The 18451-nt window shown below is 55.9% G+C and overlaps 4 protein-coding genes and 2 non-coding genes across 6 annotated transcripts; 2 read left to right on the top strand and 4 right to left on the bottom strand.

The window, feature by feature from the left end:
- Window positions 1-16: 16 nt before the first annotated feature.
- N657DRAFT_2812 (uncharacterized protein) lies at window positions 17-3250 on the top strand. Its single transcript, XM_062786608.1, has one exon. It carries the CDS (start codon window positions 372-374, stop codon window positions 3150-3152), a length of 2781 nt encoding a protein of 926 aa, XP_062651860.1. The 5' UTR covers window positions 17-371; the 3' UTR covers window positions 3153-3250.
- Window positions 3251-4767: 1517 nt separating this feature from the next.
- On the bottom strand, window positions 4768-4872 carry N657DRAFT_t20. Its single transcript has one exon. It is a non-coding gene; the product is annotated as a tRNA-Pro (tRNA).
- A 1159-nt stretch (window positions 4873-6031) lies between these two features.
- Window positions 6032-6130, top strand: N657DRAFT_t4. The gene has a single exon. It is a non-coding gene; the product is annotated as a tRNA-Pro (tRNA).
- A 208-nt stretch (window positions 6131-6338) lies between these two features.
- Window positions 6339-8715, bottom strand: N657DRAFT_607091 (zf-C3HC-domain-containing protein). Its single transcript, XM_062790236.1, has 2 exons — window positions 7742-8715; window positions 6339-7678 (listed from the first exon to the last, which is right to left on the bottom strand). The coding sequence occupies exons 1-2, from the start codon at window positions 8427-8429 to the stop codon at window positions 6522-6524; spliced, it is 1845 nt and encodes a 614-aa protein (XP_062651861.1). The 5' UTR covers window positions 8430-8715; the 3' UTR covers window positions 6339-6521.
- A 909-nt stretch (window positions 8716-9624) lies between these two features.
- On the bottom strand, window positions 9625-11635 carry N657DRAFT_2906 (uncharacterized protein). Its single transcript, XM_062786636.1, has 7 exons — window positions 11155-11635; window positions 11030-11073; window positions 10523-10940; window positions 10342-10436; window positions 10245-10266; window positions 10058-10186; window positions 9625-9977 (listed from the first exon to the last, which is right to left on the bottom strand). The coding sequence occupies exons 1-7, from the start codon at window positions 11411-11413 to the stop codon at window positions 9724-9726; spliced, it is 1221 nt and encodes a 406-aa protein (XP_062651862.1). The 5' UTR covers window positions 11414-11635; the 3' UTR covers window positions 9625-9723.
- Window positions 11636-13085: 1450 nt separating this feature from the next.
- Window positions 13086-17595, bottom strand: N657DRAFT_584707 (ATPase, P type cation/copper-transporter). Its single transcript, XM_062789768.1, has one exon. It carries the CDS (start codon window positions 17095-17097, stop codon window positions 13375-13377), a length of 3723 nt encoding a protein of 1240 aa, XP_062651863.1. The 5' UTR covers window positions 17098-17595; the 3' UTR covers window positions 13086-13374.
- Between the last annotated feature and the right edge of the window lie 856 nt (window positions 17596-18451).

Below are 18451 nucleotides of genomic sequence, written 5' to 3' on the forward strand. Positions count from 1 at the left end.
TCCCGTTACCCGTCGCGACTAGGGACTTTGCATCGCCAGGGTTATTGGGTTACGTCAGGCAAGCTCTCATCGTCTTCCTCAAGGTTTTCCCATGTACGTTAACTTGGGCCCCAGGTTTTGCGCCGGCTGGGCTGAGATGACATCGGTGATCAAAATAGAGCATCATTGCACCGCTTTTTCAAGGACGATTTCGCCTCTTCACAGTTTCGGGGAAGACGATGACGGTAGTCTGTTGACGTAACCCAAGCCCTCCTGTACATAGTGGCGCTGGCTTGTTGTGCTGCTCCCTCCTTCGCTGTTGAGACGTATTTTTCAGCCTGATTTATTCACTCGAGAACCTTCTTACACTTTTCAGGGACCAAAGGCTAATCATGGTTTACGTAGACGACGATTTCCCGTTGCTTGATGAGGTCAGATCGAGCATAGATGCTCTTGTCGCCGACGAGCCTTTTGACGCCACCGTTCGGCAGCCTCCCGGCGCGTTCGAGTCCTTTGGACGCTCAGGAACCCCGTCGGTGCCGCCCGGATTTTCTTTCCCAAGCTCGCATCCATCTCCGGCCATTTCGCACTCGTCTCTGCCCACCGCGAGTCTAGGACGTCAGACTCCGCCTGTTGCGCTGCCCAAGGTTCCTGTAAAGCCTGCAGTCAGCGCTTCCAGCCCGCTCATTAAAAAAGCCATCACGCCGTCGGTGCTGGAGGCAAAGAAAGCTGTCAAATCCCTTGCCGCGGAAAGCGGCCTGTCGAAGGATATTGCAAAGGTCAAAGCAAAGGTCTTGCAGGATGAGGACTTCCCAGCCCTCAGCTCGCCCAAACCTCAGTCAGCAACACTGGTTACGCAGACGAAGGCAGCGCCAATCAAATCAAGCAGCAAAAAAGCGCAAGAGAAGCCCGTCGAGAAGGCGAAAGAGAAGTTGAAAGAGAAAGGGAAGGAAAGAGAGCAGGAGAAGCCGGCGGCCACACCTGCGCCTACCCCCGCTGCCGAGAAGACCGAGGCCTCTACGCCGGAGCCAAAGGCTTCTGAAAAGGTCCCAGAGAAGGTTGCCGGAAAGCCCGCTGAGAAGAAGGCAGAGAAGCGTCCAGTCCCTGGCATTCTCAACATCGCGGCGGCGACCAAGGCGGCTCAAATCAAGGACGTGGAGGCGCAGTCGGCGACAGACAAAGCGACTGCGGAGAGGGACTCGGCATTCCCAGCGCTTCCGGCGCCGACGTCGGTTTCAACGTCGTCTCCCCTTGCTAGGGCTGCTCCCAAGACCCTTCGAGTCGTCTCGACGCCCAAGACGGAGTCGCCGCCGACTCCGGTGCTGACCACTCCCGCTGTACGGTCTGTGGCTGCGGCTGCCATTCGCCCCGAGACACCCGTCAGCGAGTTGATTTCGGACAGCGCGTCCATCATATCGGCGTCCATTTCTGCTTCTCGCACGAATTCTCCTCCCCCGTCAAGGATTGGCTCGGCGCCTGTGCGAACGACGACCAAGAGCCAGCAGCGCAAACAGCGCAAGGAGGCATTGAAGAAAGAGTCAGCGACAATCGCAGCGCAGCCTGTAAAGGTAGAAGCGGCCGTCGAGATTGGGCCTATCATTGGCCGCAAGAAGAAGCAAAAGAAGGAGAAGGAGAAGCCGAGCAGCAACGCTGCGACACCTACGGTGAGCCGCCCTGAGACGCCGCTCGCGACTTACGCGAATCCGGTCAAGGAGACCAAGGAAGCTGCCGAGGTCAAAGAGGTCAAGGAAGAGTCGTCGGCTTACCGGTCCACGGCTAACGAGACCACCACCCTGACCGATGAACCGCTGCACAAGAGTAGGTATGGCGACGTAAAGAGCAAGGCAGGCGAAATGCAGGACAGGGACGCTGATGCGTCGACTCCTCGGACCCTGCCAACACCTGCCTCGGTGCTGCACGACCTCCAAGCGGCTGGACTGGTGCCTGACAATCTGGAGAGCCTACCTTTCTTCAAGCCATTCAATGTCCAGCTGGACAAGTCGCGGAATGATGCCAATAACGCAGTTGCTCGGGACCAGGCGAAGAACTCGGTGGCCCCGACCAAATCAATTGTCACTGAGGACGATCAGGCGGCGCTCCTCGCGGGCAAACCAGTGCGGAAAATCATGGACGGCACGCGCATCCTGTTGACGCCCAACGGCGACTGCATTCGGAACCTCAGCCCCGAAGAAGAAGACCGTTTCCTTGAGCTTCAACAACTCGTCGCCGAAGCGACTGCAAACCCCGCAGCTTTCGTCTCCTCCCGCCACGACGCTGGTAGTGGTTTTAGCCTCATCAAGGGCCGCGCGGTACCCAACGGACCGCCGAGCTACTTTCCCCCGGCACCGGGCGCCTACCCATCGGACCCTGTCAACAAGATCCAACGGGAGGAGGCCATCTACTACATCAACCAGTACGTGCTGCCGCGACTCAAACTCAATTCCAGGGACATGAGCCTGCCAAAGGCAATGTCCACCTGGACCACCGACCCCCGCGCCTCAGCTGCCCAGGCCGCCGCCGCGAACTTGAGCTCGGTTGCGCCGTGGCTGTACGGCGGCCTCGGCAGCCCCTCGGGTTCATCTTCATCCCACCTGCCTCCCGTATCCCACGACGATGTGCTTGATGCAGGCGCCGCGCCGCCCGAGCTGAGCTACCCGGGGCCCGTGGGCGCCTTCGCCGATGACCTTCACCATGCCGGTCCGCATGGCGTGTATGACGTCGAGCATCTCAATTCCCAACTTCCCACCGTCGAAGATGTCTTTGGTGATGCCGCTGCCGGGTCGGCAACAAGGCAACAATCGCATCATCACCATCATCACCACCACCACCATCATCATCATCACCATCACCACCAGCAACAACAGCAGCAGCAACATCAACAGGATCATACTCCGCAGCCCTCGTCGGCAGCCATCGCCGCCGCCGCAGGCGGCATCAACTTCACGTCGCCGGGCCCCTTCGGCAACGTCCCGCTCCTGTCGCTTGAGGACGCAGAGCAGGCGCTGTCGGCGGCGCGCAAGGAGACGGAGAAGCTCGAGAAGAGCCTCAACCAACTTATGCGCAAGAATCGGCGCTTGCTTGTCTCCTCCCAATCTGCGGCTGCGTCTAACGTACTACCCCCGATTGCTGCCGCTGGTAGTGGTGACGCTGTTGGAGCGGTGGGGGGGCATTGACTAGCTTGGCGCCGCCGTCGATTCCGTTTCTTTACTGCTACTGGTCTGGTTGCTGTTTGGCCTGGTGGTGATTCTGACTCGGGCGATTCCGATGCGACTGCTGCTGCTGCTGCTGTGGCGGGTGAATATGGTGGATATGGATATGGATATGGATACCATGGTTTGTCGGGAGACGGAATCGGAACCGGAAGCGTGATGGACCGCCGGGGCAGGGGTAGGGACGGCAGCAGCAACAGAGCGGCGGCGAGGCACAATGCCGTCGCTGCCGTGACAGTGGCGGTCGCGCTGGCCCGGGTACTCCGCGGCCTGAGCAGTATGGGCGAGGCGGCGTTTGCGGCGGTGTGGATGGCCGTGTTGGTGGTGGAGAGCGTGGTGGCCATGGCAGCGAGGGGTGCCGTCGTTGCGGTCGAGGTGGTGTGTGCTGTTTTGGACTGGGTCGGGGCCGAGTATTGAGAGGGGGAGGGGGCCCCGCATAACGGTGCACTCAGAGTTGGGTGAATTTTGGACGTGAAGGAGCCGTTCGAAGTGGGTTTTGCTGGGTGGTTGATTGGGGGTTGAGGGCAGCAGTTGGGCTCGATAGCTTTGCAGCGTAGGGTTGGAATTATGGGAACAGCGTTGTTCTGTATGTATTGGTGTTGTAGGATCCCATTGTTGGTTTTTAGCGGAAGAGCGGAGCACAGAGCGAGCGGGCTAGTCGGATTGAGCGGCTCTGGAGGGAGCGCTGCTTTTTTTCCATCGGCGTAGCGGCAAATGTAGCATTCTCGGTGTTGTAGAATTGAGCTTATGTGTACCAGTAGTTGTAGCTGTACATAGAATAGCACATGATTATGAGAAGATCACCTTGACGTCCACTGGTGCCGACTTGATCATTGCGTCGGACCCTGCTGTATGTGGAAAGAGTCGAGTGGGAAAGTGTTGGGATAGTCAAACGGGTAGTGGGAAGAACTGGGATCGTTCTTCAATTACCTTTTGAGCTACATACCGACTACCTGACCTAATTTACAGGTGACGAGTAGGGCTCCAGCTGATCTTTCCCCAGGTATTGTGGCAGCGAGGCGGAGTTGCCTCCCGTCGTGGTAGTTGTTCCCCGTGAAGGGTGCGGTGTATCGAGGAAGGCTCATAGCCCGCAATTATACATGCCAAGTCAATCATCTTGGTTTGCTGGCAGCGCCCTGCCAGCGAAACAGCTGCAACCGGATATTGTATTGCTTTTTAAAAGTTCAAGGATGAGCTGAATGCTTCTTCATCTCGTGCTGGTATGGTCTGTGTCACACCTCTCCCACTCACCAGTGGCTACACTGATAACACAAGGGATAATGTGTCATTCCCACCCAGGTCCGTTTTGCTTTTCCTGTTGGAGCCTTGAACGAGTCGTCCTAATAATAAGGGCAGATCAAGCAGTTGACGATAACCACCCTGGTGTGGAACAAGGCCATAAACAAACTTCGGGTTGATGTAAACGAGAGTGTAGGCCAGAAAAAATGCTTCGGCAGTCTACATGGTCTACCAGAACCGCACGACTTTATGAGGCTATCACGGAAGCACAACAACTCGCGAGTATGGCAGAGAGAAGAAGGCATAAAGAGATGCGGCAAAACCATAAAGATTGGATTTGGGGCTCAATCGGGGATCGAACCCGAGACCTCGCACATCTTCTTGCCTGTTTACAGGCGGTGGGTTACCACCCGAAGCGCGAATCATACCACTAGACCATTGAGCCGAATCCACTGTGTTCCCATTAGTCAAATTCAAAACCAATAAGCTTTATTTTTTGGATCACAGGAACCATTCCAAACATTCAAGCTGGATTCAAGGAGCGCCTCACGGTGCAAGGCTAATCGAATGAGAAGTGGGGGACCAGTCAAACATCTGTCCGGCTTCCAAGGGGGTATGTCCTAGCTACAACACTGTACTGTGTATAGAGTTTCAGATTCCAGGGTAACATCTGAGTGGACTCTAGAGGTGGACATGCCCTTGTTGTTCAGAGGAGACCTGGAAGCATTCGACACTCAAGGAGCATTCCGCGCTCTGTTCGTAAGAAAAGATTACAATTATCACGAACGTGTCATGGGTCTCGCGATCCTGGCGCCTCTAAGGCTCCAACACAATGACTCATTCCAGATCCGCGGCAGAATACCCCCGTCTCCCTGCATCCGGAATAAATGGGCTACATCAAGCTCGCTTTTAACTTATCTCTCTCTAGGAGGATTGAAGCAACTAGTTGGCTGGCAATGCATTAGCTTACTATAAGACGTGAAGTTAACCGTAAATTAGAAATAGAACTAAGATCTATTATAGTAAAGCCCAACTAATTCATATCTCTATAAATAGAGACTAAAGCTAATAAATAGGAAATAGTAAGATAAGTTAGAAATAATGTGAGAGACAAGTGGCATTGGGGCGAGGCAGCAGGGCGCTGCAAATGCCGATCCTAGTCTGCTAATCGCAAGATGGGGAGAAAAGGAAGAGAAGCTGGAAGAGCTCTCGCGATGGAGAGGTCAAATGCCAGCGCAGGTGGGGCACTCGCGAGCAAGGCAAGCGCGCACCTCGGACGGCAGGTGCCGTCACAGATAATTCAACACTCTTTTCATATCGCATAAAAGCTCTAAAAAGTCTTATAGTAACGTCAATCTTCTACTCCCAGTAATCTTTAGCTAAACTAGGCCTTATTAATTACTTTGGAACCCAAGATAATTTGAAAGCTTACTACTCTATACTTATACACTACCCAACCCTTCCCTTCCTAGGCAGTTCTGTATTCACAAACAATATTAAACAACTTCAGATAAAGACATAACTATTTCCGCCTTGAATATCAGTTTACCGGTCTTTTACCTCGAATAAGCCTATGAACTCCGATATCGCACATAAACAATGTAGGGCTGTTGGTCTAGCGGTATGATTCTCGCTTTGGGCTTAGTCCTGATTATGGACAGTTTTCTTGCGAGAGGTCCCGGGTTCAATCCCCGGACAGCCCCAAACATGGGATGAAATTTTTAGATCATTCATCTGATAGGAAAGTTTGGACGAGAGTCGAAATGCTCTTTTTACTGCAATACGATGGAGCTACGTGTTCCAAAGTCAGATAATCTGTAAGCCAGCAGCAGGTTGTTTGTATGTGGTCCAGCGCGCAACACCAACAACAAGGAAAAGAGCTCTGGGGTATCGGAGTCGCACGCAAGGCTGAGTGGGAGATGCCAATTTGCATCCTCATGTTGTTGCTCTGAGCCTTGACACTATCTCTACCTTGTTCGTACAATGCTTACCTGATGCTGCCCATGCCAGTAGTGGACCATGAACAGCCGCCAAACCATTACTCCCCTCAACACATCCATTCTCCAAGCAGAATGCCATGTCAGCCAACACCCTCTACTCTCCCGAAACATTAGAATGCGACGTCCCCGGCCTACTCCCGCCCAAGCGCCGCAACCTTCCCCCAGCCTTCTTGGTATTAAACAGGCTCTTAACCCTCCTTAGCCGCGACATCATATCCATATCCTTCTTCTTCCTCGCCTCCTCATCATCGGCCTCTTCATGCTCCTCCCTATCCCCGTCGTCATCTGCCACTAGTACTCCCGGCTGCCCGGCCACAGTCATCGGCCGCTCAGGCGTCTTTGGTGGGCCTTGCCCATCCCCATCCCCGCCACCACCACCACCACCGCCGACGATTGCCCCATACGCAACAGACGCAGGAACACTACTCTTGCTCCTCCCATGCCCCATCATCCCCATCTTCTTCCCACCGCCACTACCCGTAGTATTATCATTCTTACTACCAGGACCAGTGATCTTCTCCCGAATAAACGCCTCGTTCCTCAAGCCGGTAACCAACACCTCCCACGCTGCCATCTCCTCCCTCTCCCTTTCTCCCTTTCCTCGTCCTCCTCCTCCTCCTACCGTCCCCAGTGATAGTACCTTGCCGCCAGGATTTCGCTGCGCGGCAGGGTTCTTCCACGGGCAAAAGAAGCGGTGCTCGCGCAGCGGATCAAGGTGATCCATCAGCGGCGCTGCTGCATTGGGGCTGTTCGACGACGACGACGGCGGCGGCTCCGAGCGCGGTCTGAACATCCACAGGCCCAGGCGGCGCAGGCAGGTGTGGCAGGAGGCGCTGTTGGGGATTGGCGTGTGCAGGGTCGGGTGCGTCAATGATTGCCAGCCGAAGAGGGCCAGGGCCAGGGCGGGGCGGTTGATGCTTGGTGGTGTTGCTGTTGCTGTTATTGTTGTTGTTGTTGTTGTTGTTGTTGTTGTTGTTGTTGTTGTTGTCGGTGCCTCGATTGTGGACGTGGGGTTGGAATTGGGGTTGGTGGTTGTGTTGTTGTTGTTGTTATTGTTGTTGCGGGGCGGGGGGTCGATAAAGAAAGTTGGTGGGAGGTAAGTGATGACTTTGTCGAGGTTGAGGGTCGGGGGAAGGCGCAGAGTGGATTCGTAGGGCAGGAAGGCGGCGCGGTCGCAGAGTTCGTCGTAGCGTTGGCGCAGGCCTTGGAGGGCCAGTTTAGGGTTGGGAAGCGGGAGGCGCAGGAGGGAGTCTGGATGTGGGTTGTTAGAAAAGAAAGTAAAATGGTAGAGACACGGCTGGAACGGGAACCTACCGTCACACCCTTTCCTCCTCCACAGACAGTCCTCGGCATGCGCCTCGACGATCAGCTCGACATACTTGTTCACCACCGACTCGGCGATCTCGGACGCGATCAGCACCGCAAACTCCTTGCCGTCCACCTCCCTCCGGTTCACGTTGACCACCAGCTCGGCCGCGCAGAGCGTGCACTTAACACGCTCCTTGCCGTGGCGCACCCAGCCGCGCTTCGCCCACTCAACCTCGCTGACGCGGTCCGGCTTGGGCGTCCAGTCGGTCAGCTCCTGAAAGGTGGTCAGACGTCGCAGAAGCTGGTCGCGGTCGGCCGGGCAGTACTTGGGCGGCGGCGGCTGTCCTTCCCTTGCGTCTGGCGCGGGGCTGGCGGCGCCCGGAGTCCATCTTCGCAGGGTGATGTTGGAGATGGTGGTGCTCGGCCGGACGCTGCGTATGCTAGCGGGCGATGATTGCATCGAGGTGCCTTGGGCTTCTAACGTTGCGTGTCTGGCCGGGGTCGCTGTCGGATCGCCGACGCGGCGCTTCTTGTGGAGGTCGATGTCGCTGGCCATGGTCCTCGAATATGGTGAGGATCGTTGCGATGCAGGTAAGGAGGGTGCGGGACCGGCGAGACTGCGGTCGTCCGTCGAGGGCCGGTTCCCAATGCCCTGGAGCAGCGCATTGAACTTGCGCTTGACTGTGGCATTCATCTTGTGATTGCACTTTGCTCCGCCGTGCGCGTGCTGTACTCCCGGCGAGACAAAACAGCTGCTGCGGCAACGCCGTGACTGACCCCACCGACTGTTCGTTACGCGCCGACTGCTTTACGGGTGAGAGTGTGCGCGGAAAAGTAAAGAAAGAGAGAATGTATGCTTTGTGGTGGTAGGAGTAAATGACAGTAACCGGATCCAGAATATTGTCATTTCATAGAAGGGTCTCTGGATTGCCTCGAGCCTGCTTGAGGCTACTTGTTTACCAGGTACTGTAGTTTGTTTGGTTCGGTACCTTATCTTTGGGAGCTTGGGGCCATGGAATGATTCGAATCCGATTCCAGCTTGCCGGGGGCTTCAAGCTTACTGTATTGTAAGTTACCGTTGTGATCATACAGTACGCCCTTCAAGCATCAAGCTAGCGTCTTGGCTGTCAAACCTAACTTTCTCTTGCAGCCTTTCCATTCATATCAATCGGATAAGCGCACCAGCAACCACTCTCAAGCAAACATGTGAAGGAACGGTATGTAATCTCTCAAGCGGAAGTGGCACATCTCCCTCAACAAACCCATCTGAACAGACGCTCGACAGACACTGAGAACTAGACCCAGCTTACAAGTTCCCGGCGGCAGAGACGATGCTACAAAATCCAAGAGCTTGCCCCTCAATATCAACCTTGTCGTTCGAGGATTCCTGTTCCCACTGTTCCGCTTGTCATTGTTCTGTGAGGCATTGCTTGGAGCACTTACAAGAGCTAAACTCTTCCACTTCCTCCGGGGCTGGTGTTTGGATGACGAGGACTCTGGCGTTGTCTGCAATCCCAACCCTGGCCGAGAAGGAGCGGTATTTGACCACAATGCCACGCAGATTACCCGTCACAGGCTCGAAGGTGCCTCACTGTCGTCAGTCGAGCTGTCGAGATGACGCTCTTTTTTCCCTCATCAAGCCCGCCGAGACCGACAACACTGACTGCATCAATGCCCGACACACCAACCATTCTGACGCCGAGATGGACATGAAGGAAAGGACAGTCAACTGGGCCCAGACTCGGTGCCGGATCCTCCTCGCTTCATCTACCCGGAAACCCATCTCATGAAGTCGTGTCCTCTACGGCTCTACGGCCTACACAGGGGTGACAGCACGATCGTCCAAGGTAGGAAGGAGGTCTTGTCTGTATTCCGGACCAGGCCGAGCAGCACCTGGCTCCCGAGCCATCCACTGCGGCTTCTCGACCCGGCCCTCCTATGCTTGATTCCTATCCAGCAATCGCCGATCGCATCAAGCAACGCCTCACTTACGGGTTGCATCCGTGGACGTCCGACTCCTGAACTGTCGTGCAGTCAATGCCCGTCACCCTCAGAGCATACTTGAAGCCACGGTGCTTGCCGTTCACCATGCGTGCAATGAGACCGCCCCCGGCGCCGTTGGCGTGTTCACTCACACAGGCGACGTGCGCGTCCGCGCCGCCCTCGACGGCCGAGTTGAACGGGTACTCGTCGCAGGTTGCGTTGTCACCCGCCCCGGGCTCACCTGCAGGGACTGTCCGGCCTATGGAAGTTCTCGAAAGAACCAACGGTCAGCATATCTCATCAGGTATCGGAGCCTTGGGGGTTTAATTGGTAGGTTACCTGTGCAGCATCCACGCGATCTCCTGCAGTCGGATAGTTCCCGGTTGGGAGAGTTGGGTCCGTAATAGGTCAGGATTTGCTGATTCGGCGTTGTCTCGGGACGTCCCAACGCCATCTGGCGTCTTATTCCTGTTTGATCACTTAGTAGGTGGCTACGGTTAAGGTTCAACATTGCCAAAGGCCTTACCGAGACAAGTGTTCTCGACCAGCTAGATGGCGGATATCATGTTAGTGATTTCGCTTCATGACCACCCAACTCGAATCAACACGCAGACAAGACTTACGTCGGAGATGATGTGGTTGGGTGTGTATCCGAATTCGAGAACGGGAACATTGCAATACCCAGGGGTAGTACTACATGTCGATGCCTCCGGACAGCCTGCAAGACGGATCGCGAGGTACTGTAGTCAGCGGCGCGGCATCCAAGATGTATTCCTTGGCTTTTGAAGAGGAAGCGCAACTTACACCACCCGTCACAGCAGACTTCGTACTCGCCACAGCACGTATCCTTATCAGCCGACGATCCCGGACAGCACTGGCTGCTGGTCTCGGGCTTGGTCGGGTCGCAGCAGGCCCCCGTGCCGCAGCACGTCTCGTAGACGGGACACACCCTCCCGGCGCCGCAGCACTGTTCGTCCAGCTCCTTGCACCCGAGCGGGTCAATGGGGCCGCACCCGGTCGTGCCTGCCGGACAGCAGCCGCCGCCGGGGACACAGACGGGGTGGCTGGACGAGCACGTGGTCCCGTCGCCGCAGCACGTCTCGCCCGGCTTCCGGCAGGTGCGCGTGTCGTTGGGGCACTCGGTCGTGCCTGTCGCGCAGCAGCCGTGCGGTTGGCACACGGGCTTGGCCGAGGTGCAGCAACCTCCGTTGACGGCGATACACTATAAGGCCAGGCAGCTCCCTGTCAACGTTCTTGTTCTTGTTGTTTGTTTGTTAATTGTTGGCATTGAAAACTGCGGGCTATACGTACGCAAATGGGAGCGGCAATGGGACAGCATCTTCCTTGACACGGGACTAGTTAATGCTGGTCAGCTTTCACTTATGGTGGAAAGGCAAGTCTGAAGCAGACTGAAAGGCATCGTTTCGCAAACTCACATGGATGGGTCGGGGGACAGGTTTGCCTCTCAAACAAGTCCAGGTCACGGCCCTGGAGGGGGTCGGCAGGGGAGCCACTGCCGCTTTTGAGAGCTGCTTTGGCCGGAGACGACGATGAACCCAAGGCGCCGTGGTGGGCTGCCGCGAAGGCCTCCGGATTCTTGATGCGGCCAGGAACGGAGATGGCGTCCCCGCTCCAGCGGATGTCGGCCTGGCAGAAGCCGGCGATTCCGAGGATGACGGTTGTGAATAACATCATCGTCTGGTTGCAGCCAGCTGTCTGGTAACTTCGAGTTGATACAAGGCAGTGTAGGAGGTATTGGGGTTGTCTGGTCCGGCAAGAGCGGGAGCCTGAGACACATCGAGGTACGAATTCAGAAGCATAACTACCTTATATACTCCCATCTGTATGTCATTTACATTCATGTTCCTTTAATGACTAGCTGCACAGAGCGAGTCATGCCGTATGGTAACCAATTCCTACCTGATCATACAAGTGCTCCCTCCATCATGGGTCATGCAGTTTCCTTCACCCTCTCAGTCACTCACCCCGGTATCTTAAGGTAGGCAGCCAAGCCAGCCAAAGTGTATTAATTGCGGTTGAAGTTGCATCGCAACGTTTCAAAGGATTCAAGCGTCTCAACAGAACTAATCAGGCTTGTTCTTGGGCGCAACACCCCGCCCTTCAACATAGAGCACACTGTCAGCACGGGATTCGGGTTGTCCCGCGAGAAAGTTGTGATAGCTGGTTCAGCCAACGGCCGAGCCAATGAGCTCTACCAGCTCTCGCCAAGGCTGCTCTCTCCGACCGCATTCCTGCGCGTTCCGCAGGCTCGTTGTAACCCGCTTCCCTCTTAGACCAGACTGTGAGCATCCAGTTTGGCTACCTACCTGGTGTCCATGAGATGAGGTCTTTGAGACCGGGGACTGATTAGATAACTGCCATCAAGGGCCCAATTGGACAACGCAAGGGTTGGACCTCCTCCTCCTCCTAGGGCCTGGTCTTGTGTCTGCTTATCCCGCAAGCTCTGCAAGGCTCTCTGTATGTTTGAACAGCTAGGCAGATGTCAGGTGCGGTTGATTCTTGCGTCTGGCAACCCGTTGCTTGCCTAGGGTACCTAGGTAGGTAGGTAGGTAAGTACCCGAGACCCGTCACTTCGAGGACCCGATTTGCATGGATTGACGCTCAGAGATTGTCATACTAGGCCCGGCACTGAAAACAGGTTCGTGTATAGACATGGACCCTTTTGTCACCTCATAAGGCAAGAGAAAGATTGAGGAAGTAGTGGATGAATCACATGACATCTCACAATCAGGGTGAACGGCGTGCGAAATCTCACTTGTTAAGTACCTTTAGAAGGACCTTTTCCATGTCTTCCTGACCGCTCCCTCGGCCCCTGAAGATATTGCCTGCCGGCGGAGTAGTTGGCGTGTCGCAAGACCGGGAACTGACCGGGTGAGCAAAGGAGGCGGACTACCTAAGGTCTGCTACCCCCGGGTTGTAACCTGAAGGCTCGAAGTCATCAAATCAAATCAGAGCTCCAATTTGATTGAGGGGAGGGCTGGTTTGAATTGATTTGCGTTGAACTTTATTGATGAGGTTTGTTTCGACGGGGTCATGCGCTCGATAACCAGCTAGGTCAGGCCGACTTGAGTGTGGATCTGCCTTCACGAGTGGCTGGGTGACGTGTTCTGGTGTTCCCATGCAAGGCACTGGGAACATTATTGCACAGTACCGCCCGATGAACTCGGATGAATCCGAGTCCCAACTCTCGCTCAGATCTTGCTTTCAAAAGTACAGATGTATGCCAATGCGCAACTGGAAAGATGAGGAGACGAAGGCTGCATGTGAATAGGGTTAGTTTCTACGAGAAGCATGCCCATCGCTTGTTGGGGAGTGCCGTAACCACCTTACTTTTGGTGTTGTCCCTTTCTTCTTTTGACAGACAGACAGTGTGAGGCGGAACTTGAGGACCGAGACTCTCAAGCTCTGGAAAGTGGCGTGGCGACGGTCAAGGCAGCAACCGTTCGGACAGTAACACATCTCAATGGACAGTTGATAGGAATGACCGACTCGAGAATCCAGCCTGTAGAAGCAAACGATGGGTATCAATACCAGCTATGCAAACAATTGCGCTCAGTCTAACCCAACCCTTTCCGCTCTCCCTCCCTAATAAACATAAGGTATGGTACCCAGGATGAAGATAGGAAAAAAGCACCTCACTCAATTCTCCTCTCCCGATACCCAACCCACCCAAACCTGGCCCTCAAAGCCAGCGAGCTCAGCACCACACTAATACTGCTCAACGCCATCGCCAAGCTCGCCCAGACCGGATCCAACCTGACATGCTGCCCGTTGCTCACAATGGGGTAAAACGCGCCTGCCGCGACCGGCAGCGCCAGACAGTTATACACGACGGCCCACGCAAAATTGAACTTGATGCGCCGAAACACGACCTTACTCAAATCCAACAGATCGACCACCGCCCTCAAGTCACTCTTGACCAGCACAAAATCCGCGCTGCTGATCGCCACGTCGGCGCCGGATCCAATCGCCACCCCGACATCCGCCGTCGCAAGCGCAGGCGAATCGTTGATGCCGTCCCCGACCATGGCCACCATCGCCCGCTTGGTACTGCTCTCCTCTCTGTTCTTCTTCTCACTAGCAATAGTACTGCTACCGCCAATGCCGGCGCGGAGGGTTGACTGCAGATACCGAATCTTATCCGCCTTGCCCGTCGGCAGCACCCCGGCGATGACCTGCTCCGGCGGAATCCCCAGCTGCTGCGCGACGGCGGCCGCGGTGGTAGGGTTGTCGCCCGAGAGCATCCAGACGGCAGTGCCGCGGGAGTGGAGGGCGCGGATGATGCGGGGCGCTTCCGGGCGGATCGGGTCGGAGATGGATACGATTGCGGAGAGGGACCATTCAGACTCTGTAGTAGACTCAGACGAGGAAGACGAGGTGGCGGTGGAGGAGGATTTGGTGGCGACGAGGGCGACGGATTTGGCTTCGGATTTCCAGCGTTGGAGGGTCGCTGTTGTGGGGGCGGGGATGGTGACGGAGAGGTCTGACATGAGGGACTCATTGCCGACGGCGAGGTCGAAGGAGGTTGAGGGGGTATTGCCGTAGTGGGTGGCTCTCATGCCCTTGCCGGGAATTTCTTGCAGGTTGGAGATGGTGGCTTTTGAGGCAGCGTGGGTAGCGCAGAAGGAGACGATGGCTTTGGCAATCGGGTGGCTGCTGTTTTCCTCGACCGCTTTCAGCGCGGCGAGGATCGCGTCTTTTTGAGTGGGATCTTCGGGGTAGATTTCTGAGTCGGTGATGCTTGGCTCGCCGCCCACGGTGAGGGTGCCGGTCTTGTCGAACACGACGCAGTCAATCCTGCTGGCCTTCTCGAAGGCTTCGCCGCCGCCCTTGGCCAGGATGCCGTGCTTTGCTGCGAGGCCGCTCCCCACGAAGATGGCTGTCGGTGCTGCGAGCGCCAGACCACACGGGCAGGCCACGACGAAGACCGAGATGGCGAACTGCAGCGAGAACGCGACCCAGCCGCCAGAGGTGACGTCCAGGTAGTGTGGTGGGATGTGGCCCCCGAGTCCGAGAGAAAGCCAAATGATCCAGGTGAGAACGGCGATGAAGGTGACGACCGGCACAAAGTACGACGTAAGGAGATCCGCAACCTGCTCGATGGGCGCACGCTTCGTCTGGCCCTCGCGGACGACATTGACGATCTGGTCCAGAAGCGACGAGCCCGGCGCGCCAGTGATGCACACCAAGAGCGAAGCGTCCTTGTTAACCGTCCCAGAGAAAACCTCATCTCCAGGCGCCTTGTTTACGAGCCGCGATTCACCCGTCAGGCTGGACTCGTCAAAGTTGCTCTCGCCCCTGACGACCGTGCCGTCAGCCGGGGGTGAGGCGCCATGCGTGACACGCACCACATCGCCAAAGTCAAGCAGATCCGCCTTGACGACGACATCTTCCTCCTTCTCGGTCCCGTAGCCCTCGACGAGGATCGCCGTCGTCGGCCGCAGCTTGCCCAGCATCTCAACGGCGTCCCCGGTCCTCGACTTGCTGTAACTCTCAATCAAGCGCCCCAGCAGCAAGAAGAACGTCAGGAACACCACCGAATCAAAATAGAAATTGGAGTCGTTGGTCTCCTCGGCCTGATGGGCGGCGGCAGCAATCATCTGACTGACCGACGAGATGTAGGCAATGGTGGTGCCGAGCGACATGAGCGTGTTCATGCTGCCGAAGCGATAAAATCGCTGCAGAATCGGCACCCTACTGCCACGGCGCCACAGCGTCCGTACCTCCTTAATGGCACGGCGGTGGAACAAGTCAGCTGCGAAAAAGTAGACTGGCGTCGCCATGATAAAGAGGGCGATCTGCGCGCGGCTAATGCCGGACGTCCAGGGGGTCATCATGTAATGCTTAGTGTGGTTGGTGTCCGGGAGGAGCGACATATAGACGATGCCGATGACGAAGGAGGGGATACAGACCAGGCCGGTGAAGATGACGCGCCATAGAATCTGAATCCGATGTCTGCGCTGGATTTGCTTGGAGCGCTCTTCCAGGCTTGGCGGGTGGTAGATGGTGGCAGTGAAGCCCGGATCGCTGGCCTCGATGGCTGCTAGGATCTGCCGGATGGTGAAGGATGGCGCGTCGGGTACGTACGAGATCTTCATGATGGGCCGTTGGCGGGTGGGCTGCGTGATGACCTCCAGTTGCCGCCTGAATCCCGCCAGACTCTTCGTGACGCGGTCCGGGCAGTGTTCACAGTAGAAGCCCTCGATCCGAATCTCAACTGTCCGCTCGTGGTCTTCGGCGGCTTCTTGGGCCAGGCTGACTACCCCGTCTAGGGCGGCGTCATACCCTAGGTCTTGAATGGCTTCCGCAACCTTGTCGGCGTTGTCCCGGCCCTGGAAGTCGACTGTGGCGCTGTTGGTGAGAAGGTTAACAGTGATGTCCTTGACCCAATCCCTTTTCCTGATCTCCCTGGTGATGCCGTTGGCGCAAGAGGCGCACGTCATGCCTCCAATGGCGAGGGTTGCCCGCCAGGTGTCCGAGCCAACCGGTCCCTTAGGCTTGCCCTGTTTGAGGTCCGTGAGGGAGTCCAGAGTTGCCTCGTACCCAAGATCCTCGATGGCCGGGACCAGCTCGTCGACCTTCTCCTTGTCCTTCAAGTCCACGGTAGCGCTGTTGCCGAGGAGGTTGACAACCACGTCCGAGACCCAATCGTGCTGTTTCAGCCCCTCGGTGATCATGTTGGCGCAAGCAGCGCATGTCATACCGCTGACGGCAAGGCTAGCTCTCCAGAGAGGCTGGGCAAAAGCATCCTCATCACTCTCAATGGCAATGAATGAGGTGGAGAGTGTGCTCGCGTGTGAACTCGAATCGGTGGCTTTGGCCAATGTCGGGTTGGCGTGACGGGAGACGGCCTCCAGAGCGCGCTTCTCATCGGGAGCAGTGCCCATGGTTGTGCGGCAGTGTTCGCAGTTTTCGAGGTGGGCTTTGGTTTTCTGGGATGGGGATGCCTGTGACGCTGAGGGCATAAACCAGCGGCTGAGTGCCGACATCGGGTTCTCCATGACACCGTTGGTGTTGCTGCTGCTGCTCTGGCCGTTCGGCGGGCTTTCACCGGCTTCCAGGTCCAGGTCCAAATCAATGGCGTTACTGGCCGATGTCGATATAGCGCATACTTCAAAGCCGCTCTCCTCGAGTGCGCTGCGCATCTGCTGAAAAGACGCTTCGGGGGAATGCTCAACGGTTACCACCGAAGTGACCACGTTGGGCGAGACCCACTTGACGAGGTCACCGCAGGACTCGTGGAGGACACTTTTTATAGTCGAGACGCAGGTGGGACAGTGAAGGTTGGCCAGCAGGAAGGAGGTTGAAACCGTCTCAGACGGCCGGGCAACCGCCCAGCGGCTGTTGAAGGGTGCCATGTTATGCAGCGTGAGCTGTAACCAAGCCAGCAAAATCCAGAAAGGGGAGGGGAGGTGCCGTACACCCTCGGGTGGCCGGTGCCGAAGGTGACAGAAACCTGCGTGCGACGTGGGTGACTGGCGATGTCAGTCAAGCGTGGCACAGGGCGTATAGATTAAACGGCTTCCGAGTTGGGAAAGTTCGGAGCTCAAATGGATGCCGCGCCGGGAAATAGGCTGAAGTGGCCGATGCGGGTGTCGGTTGCTGTTTGCTCAACTGGAAATGGGGCCAATCTGGAGCTGTTGATTCATAGGCAACATGCGGGAACAAGACGATGCAAGAATGGTGATAAGTATGTACTGTGGGAATTCGATGAAATCCGCAGTCATGGATGGCAAACAGGACGAGATAAGAGGAAGGGGCGACTGCCCTCATATACAGGGGCTGAAGGCGTCGTAGAAGGCCATCGATGGCGAACTCGCCTGTCTTTGGTTGCGAATTCAGCGATTATTCAGCTTCTCTTACAACGCACAATTCACGCAGTTCTAGAGGATGGTCTTGATTCTCCAGTCTGGATCCTGGCGTGATTGCTTCTCGAGTTTACGCTTATAAGCGGCTCCACACTCTCCATGTGGAATGCCAAGCTCTCTGAAGCGCATACGCTAAAAAACGTCCGATTACATTTCAGCCTTGGCCTGCTTGTTAGCACGGAACTTACAACTGGCATTATCCCTCGTCTTCTTTCGCTTTGACCTTCTTTTCTTTCTCTCTTCTTCCTCTTCCATTGTATCTCTCGCTTTCCTCTTCTCTTCGTTTTTTTTTTCTATTTCCCTGAAAAATGACTTTACATTCCGTTATTGTTTTCTCTTTCTTGTTTGCATACGTTCCTTAATTTTTTTTCGTTTACCTCATTCATGCCTGGTGCCTCAAGCTGTACCACGCTAACGGACAAACCAGAGCTGGATTGTATTCCTGTCGACTGATGAAACTCCTTCCAGCAGAACTGCCCCCAGGTTTCGGTCCATCTATCCGGCTCAGAAATCGGATCTGGGGAACCTGCATGCAACTGCCCCGCTCTTCGCAGGGTGAAGGGCATTGGCCCCGTGCTAGAGTCAGATGTCAGATACCGCAATAACCAGTCCCTCCTTCTTTGTTCGTAATTTTGAAGGCCATAATTATAGATGCCATCATCGGGCTTGAAGGGCATCACCAAGCTAGGTCAAACTCAGCGTGGACGCCCATCTGATGTCCGGTTCCAAGCTCTGGGTAGGTGTCGACGTCAAGTTGGGAGCCATCATTCGCACGTCAAAAACTGACTCATGCAGATGTGGCGACTTCAAACCATTGGCTCAACTTGCGGCGCAAAAGCCGCTG

This window comes from Parathielavia appendiculata, assembly GCF_033297405.1.
Source record: "Parathielavia appendiculata strain CBS 731.68 unplaced genomic scaffold N657scaffold_1, whole genome shotgun sequence".
In the NCBI taxonomy this organism is placed as follows: domain Eukaryota; kingdom Fungi; phylum Ascomycota; class Sordariomycetes; order Sordariales; family Chaetomiaceae; genus Parathielavia; species Parathielavia appendiculata.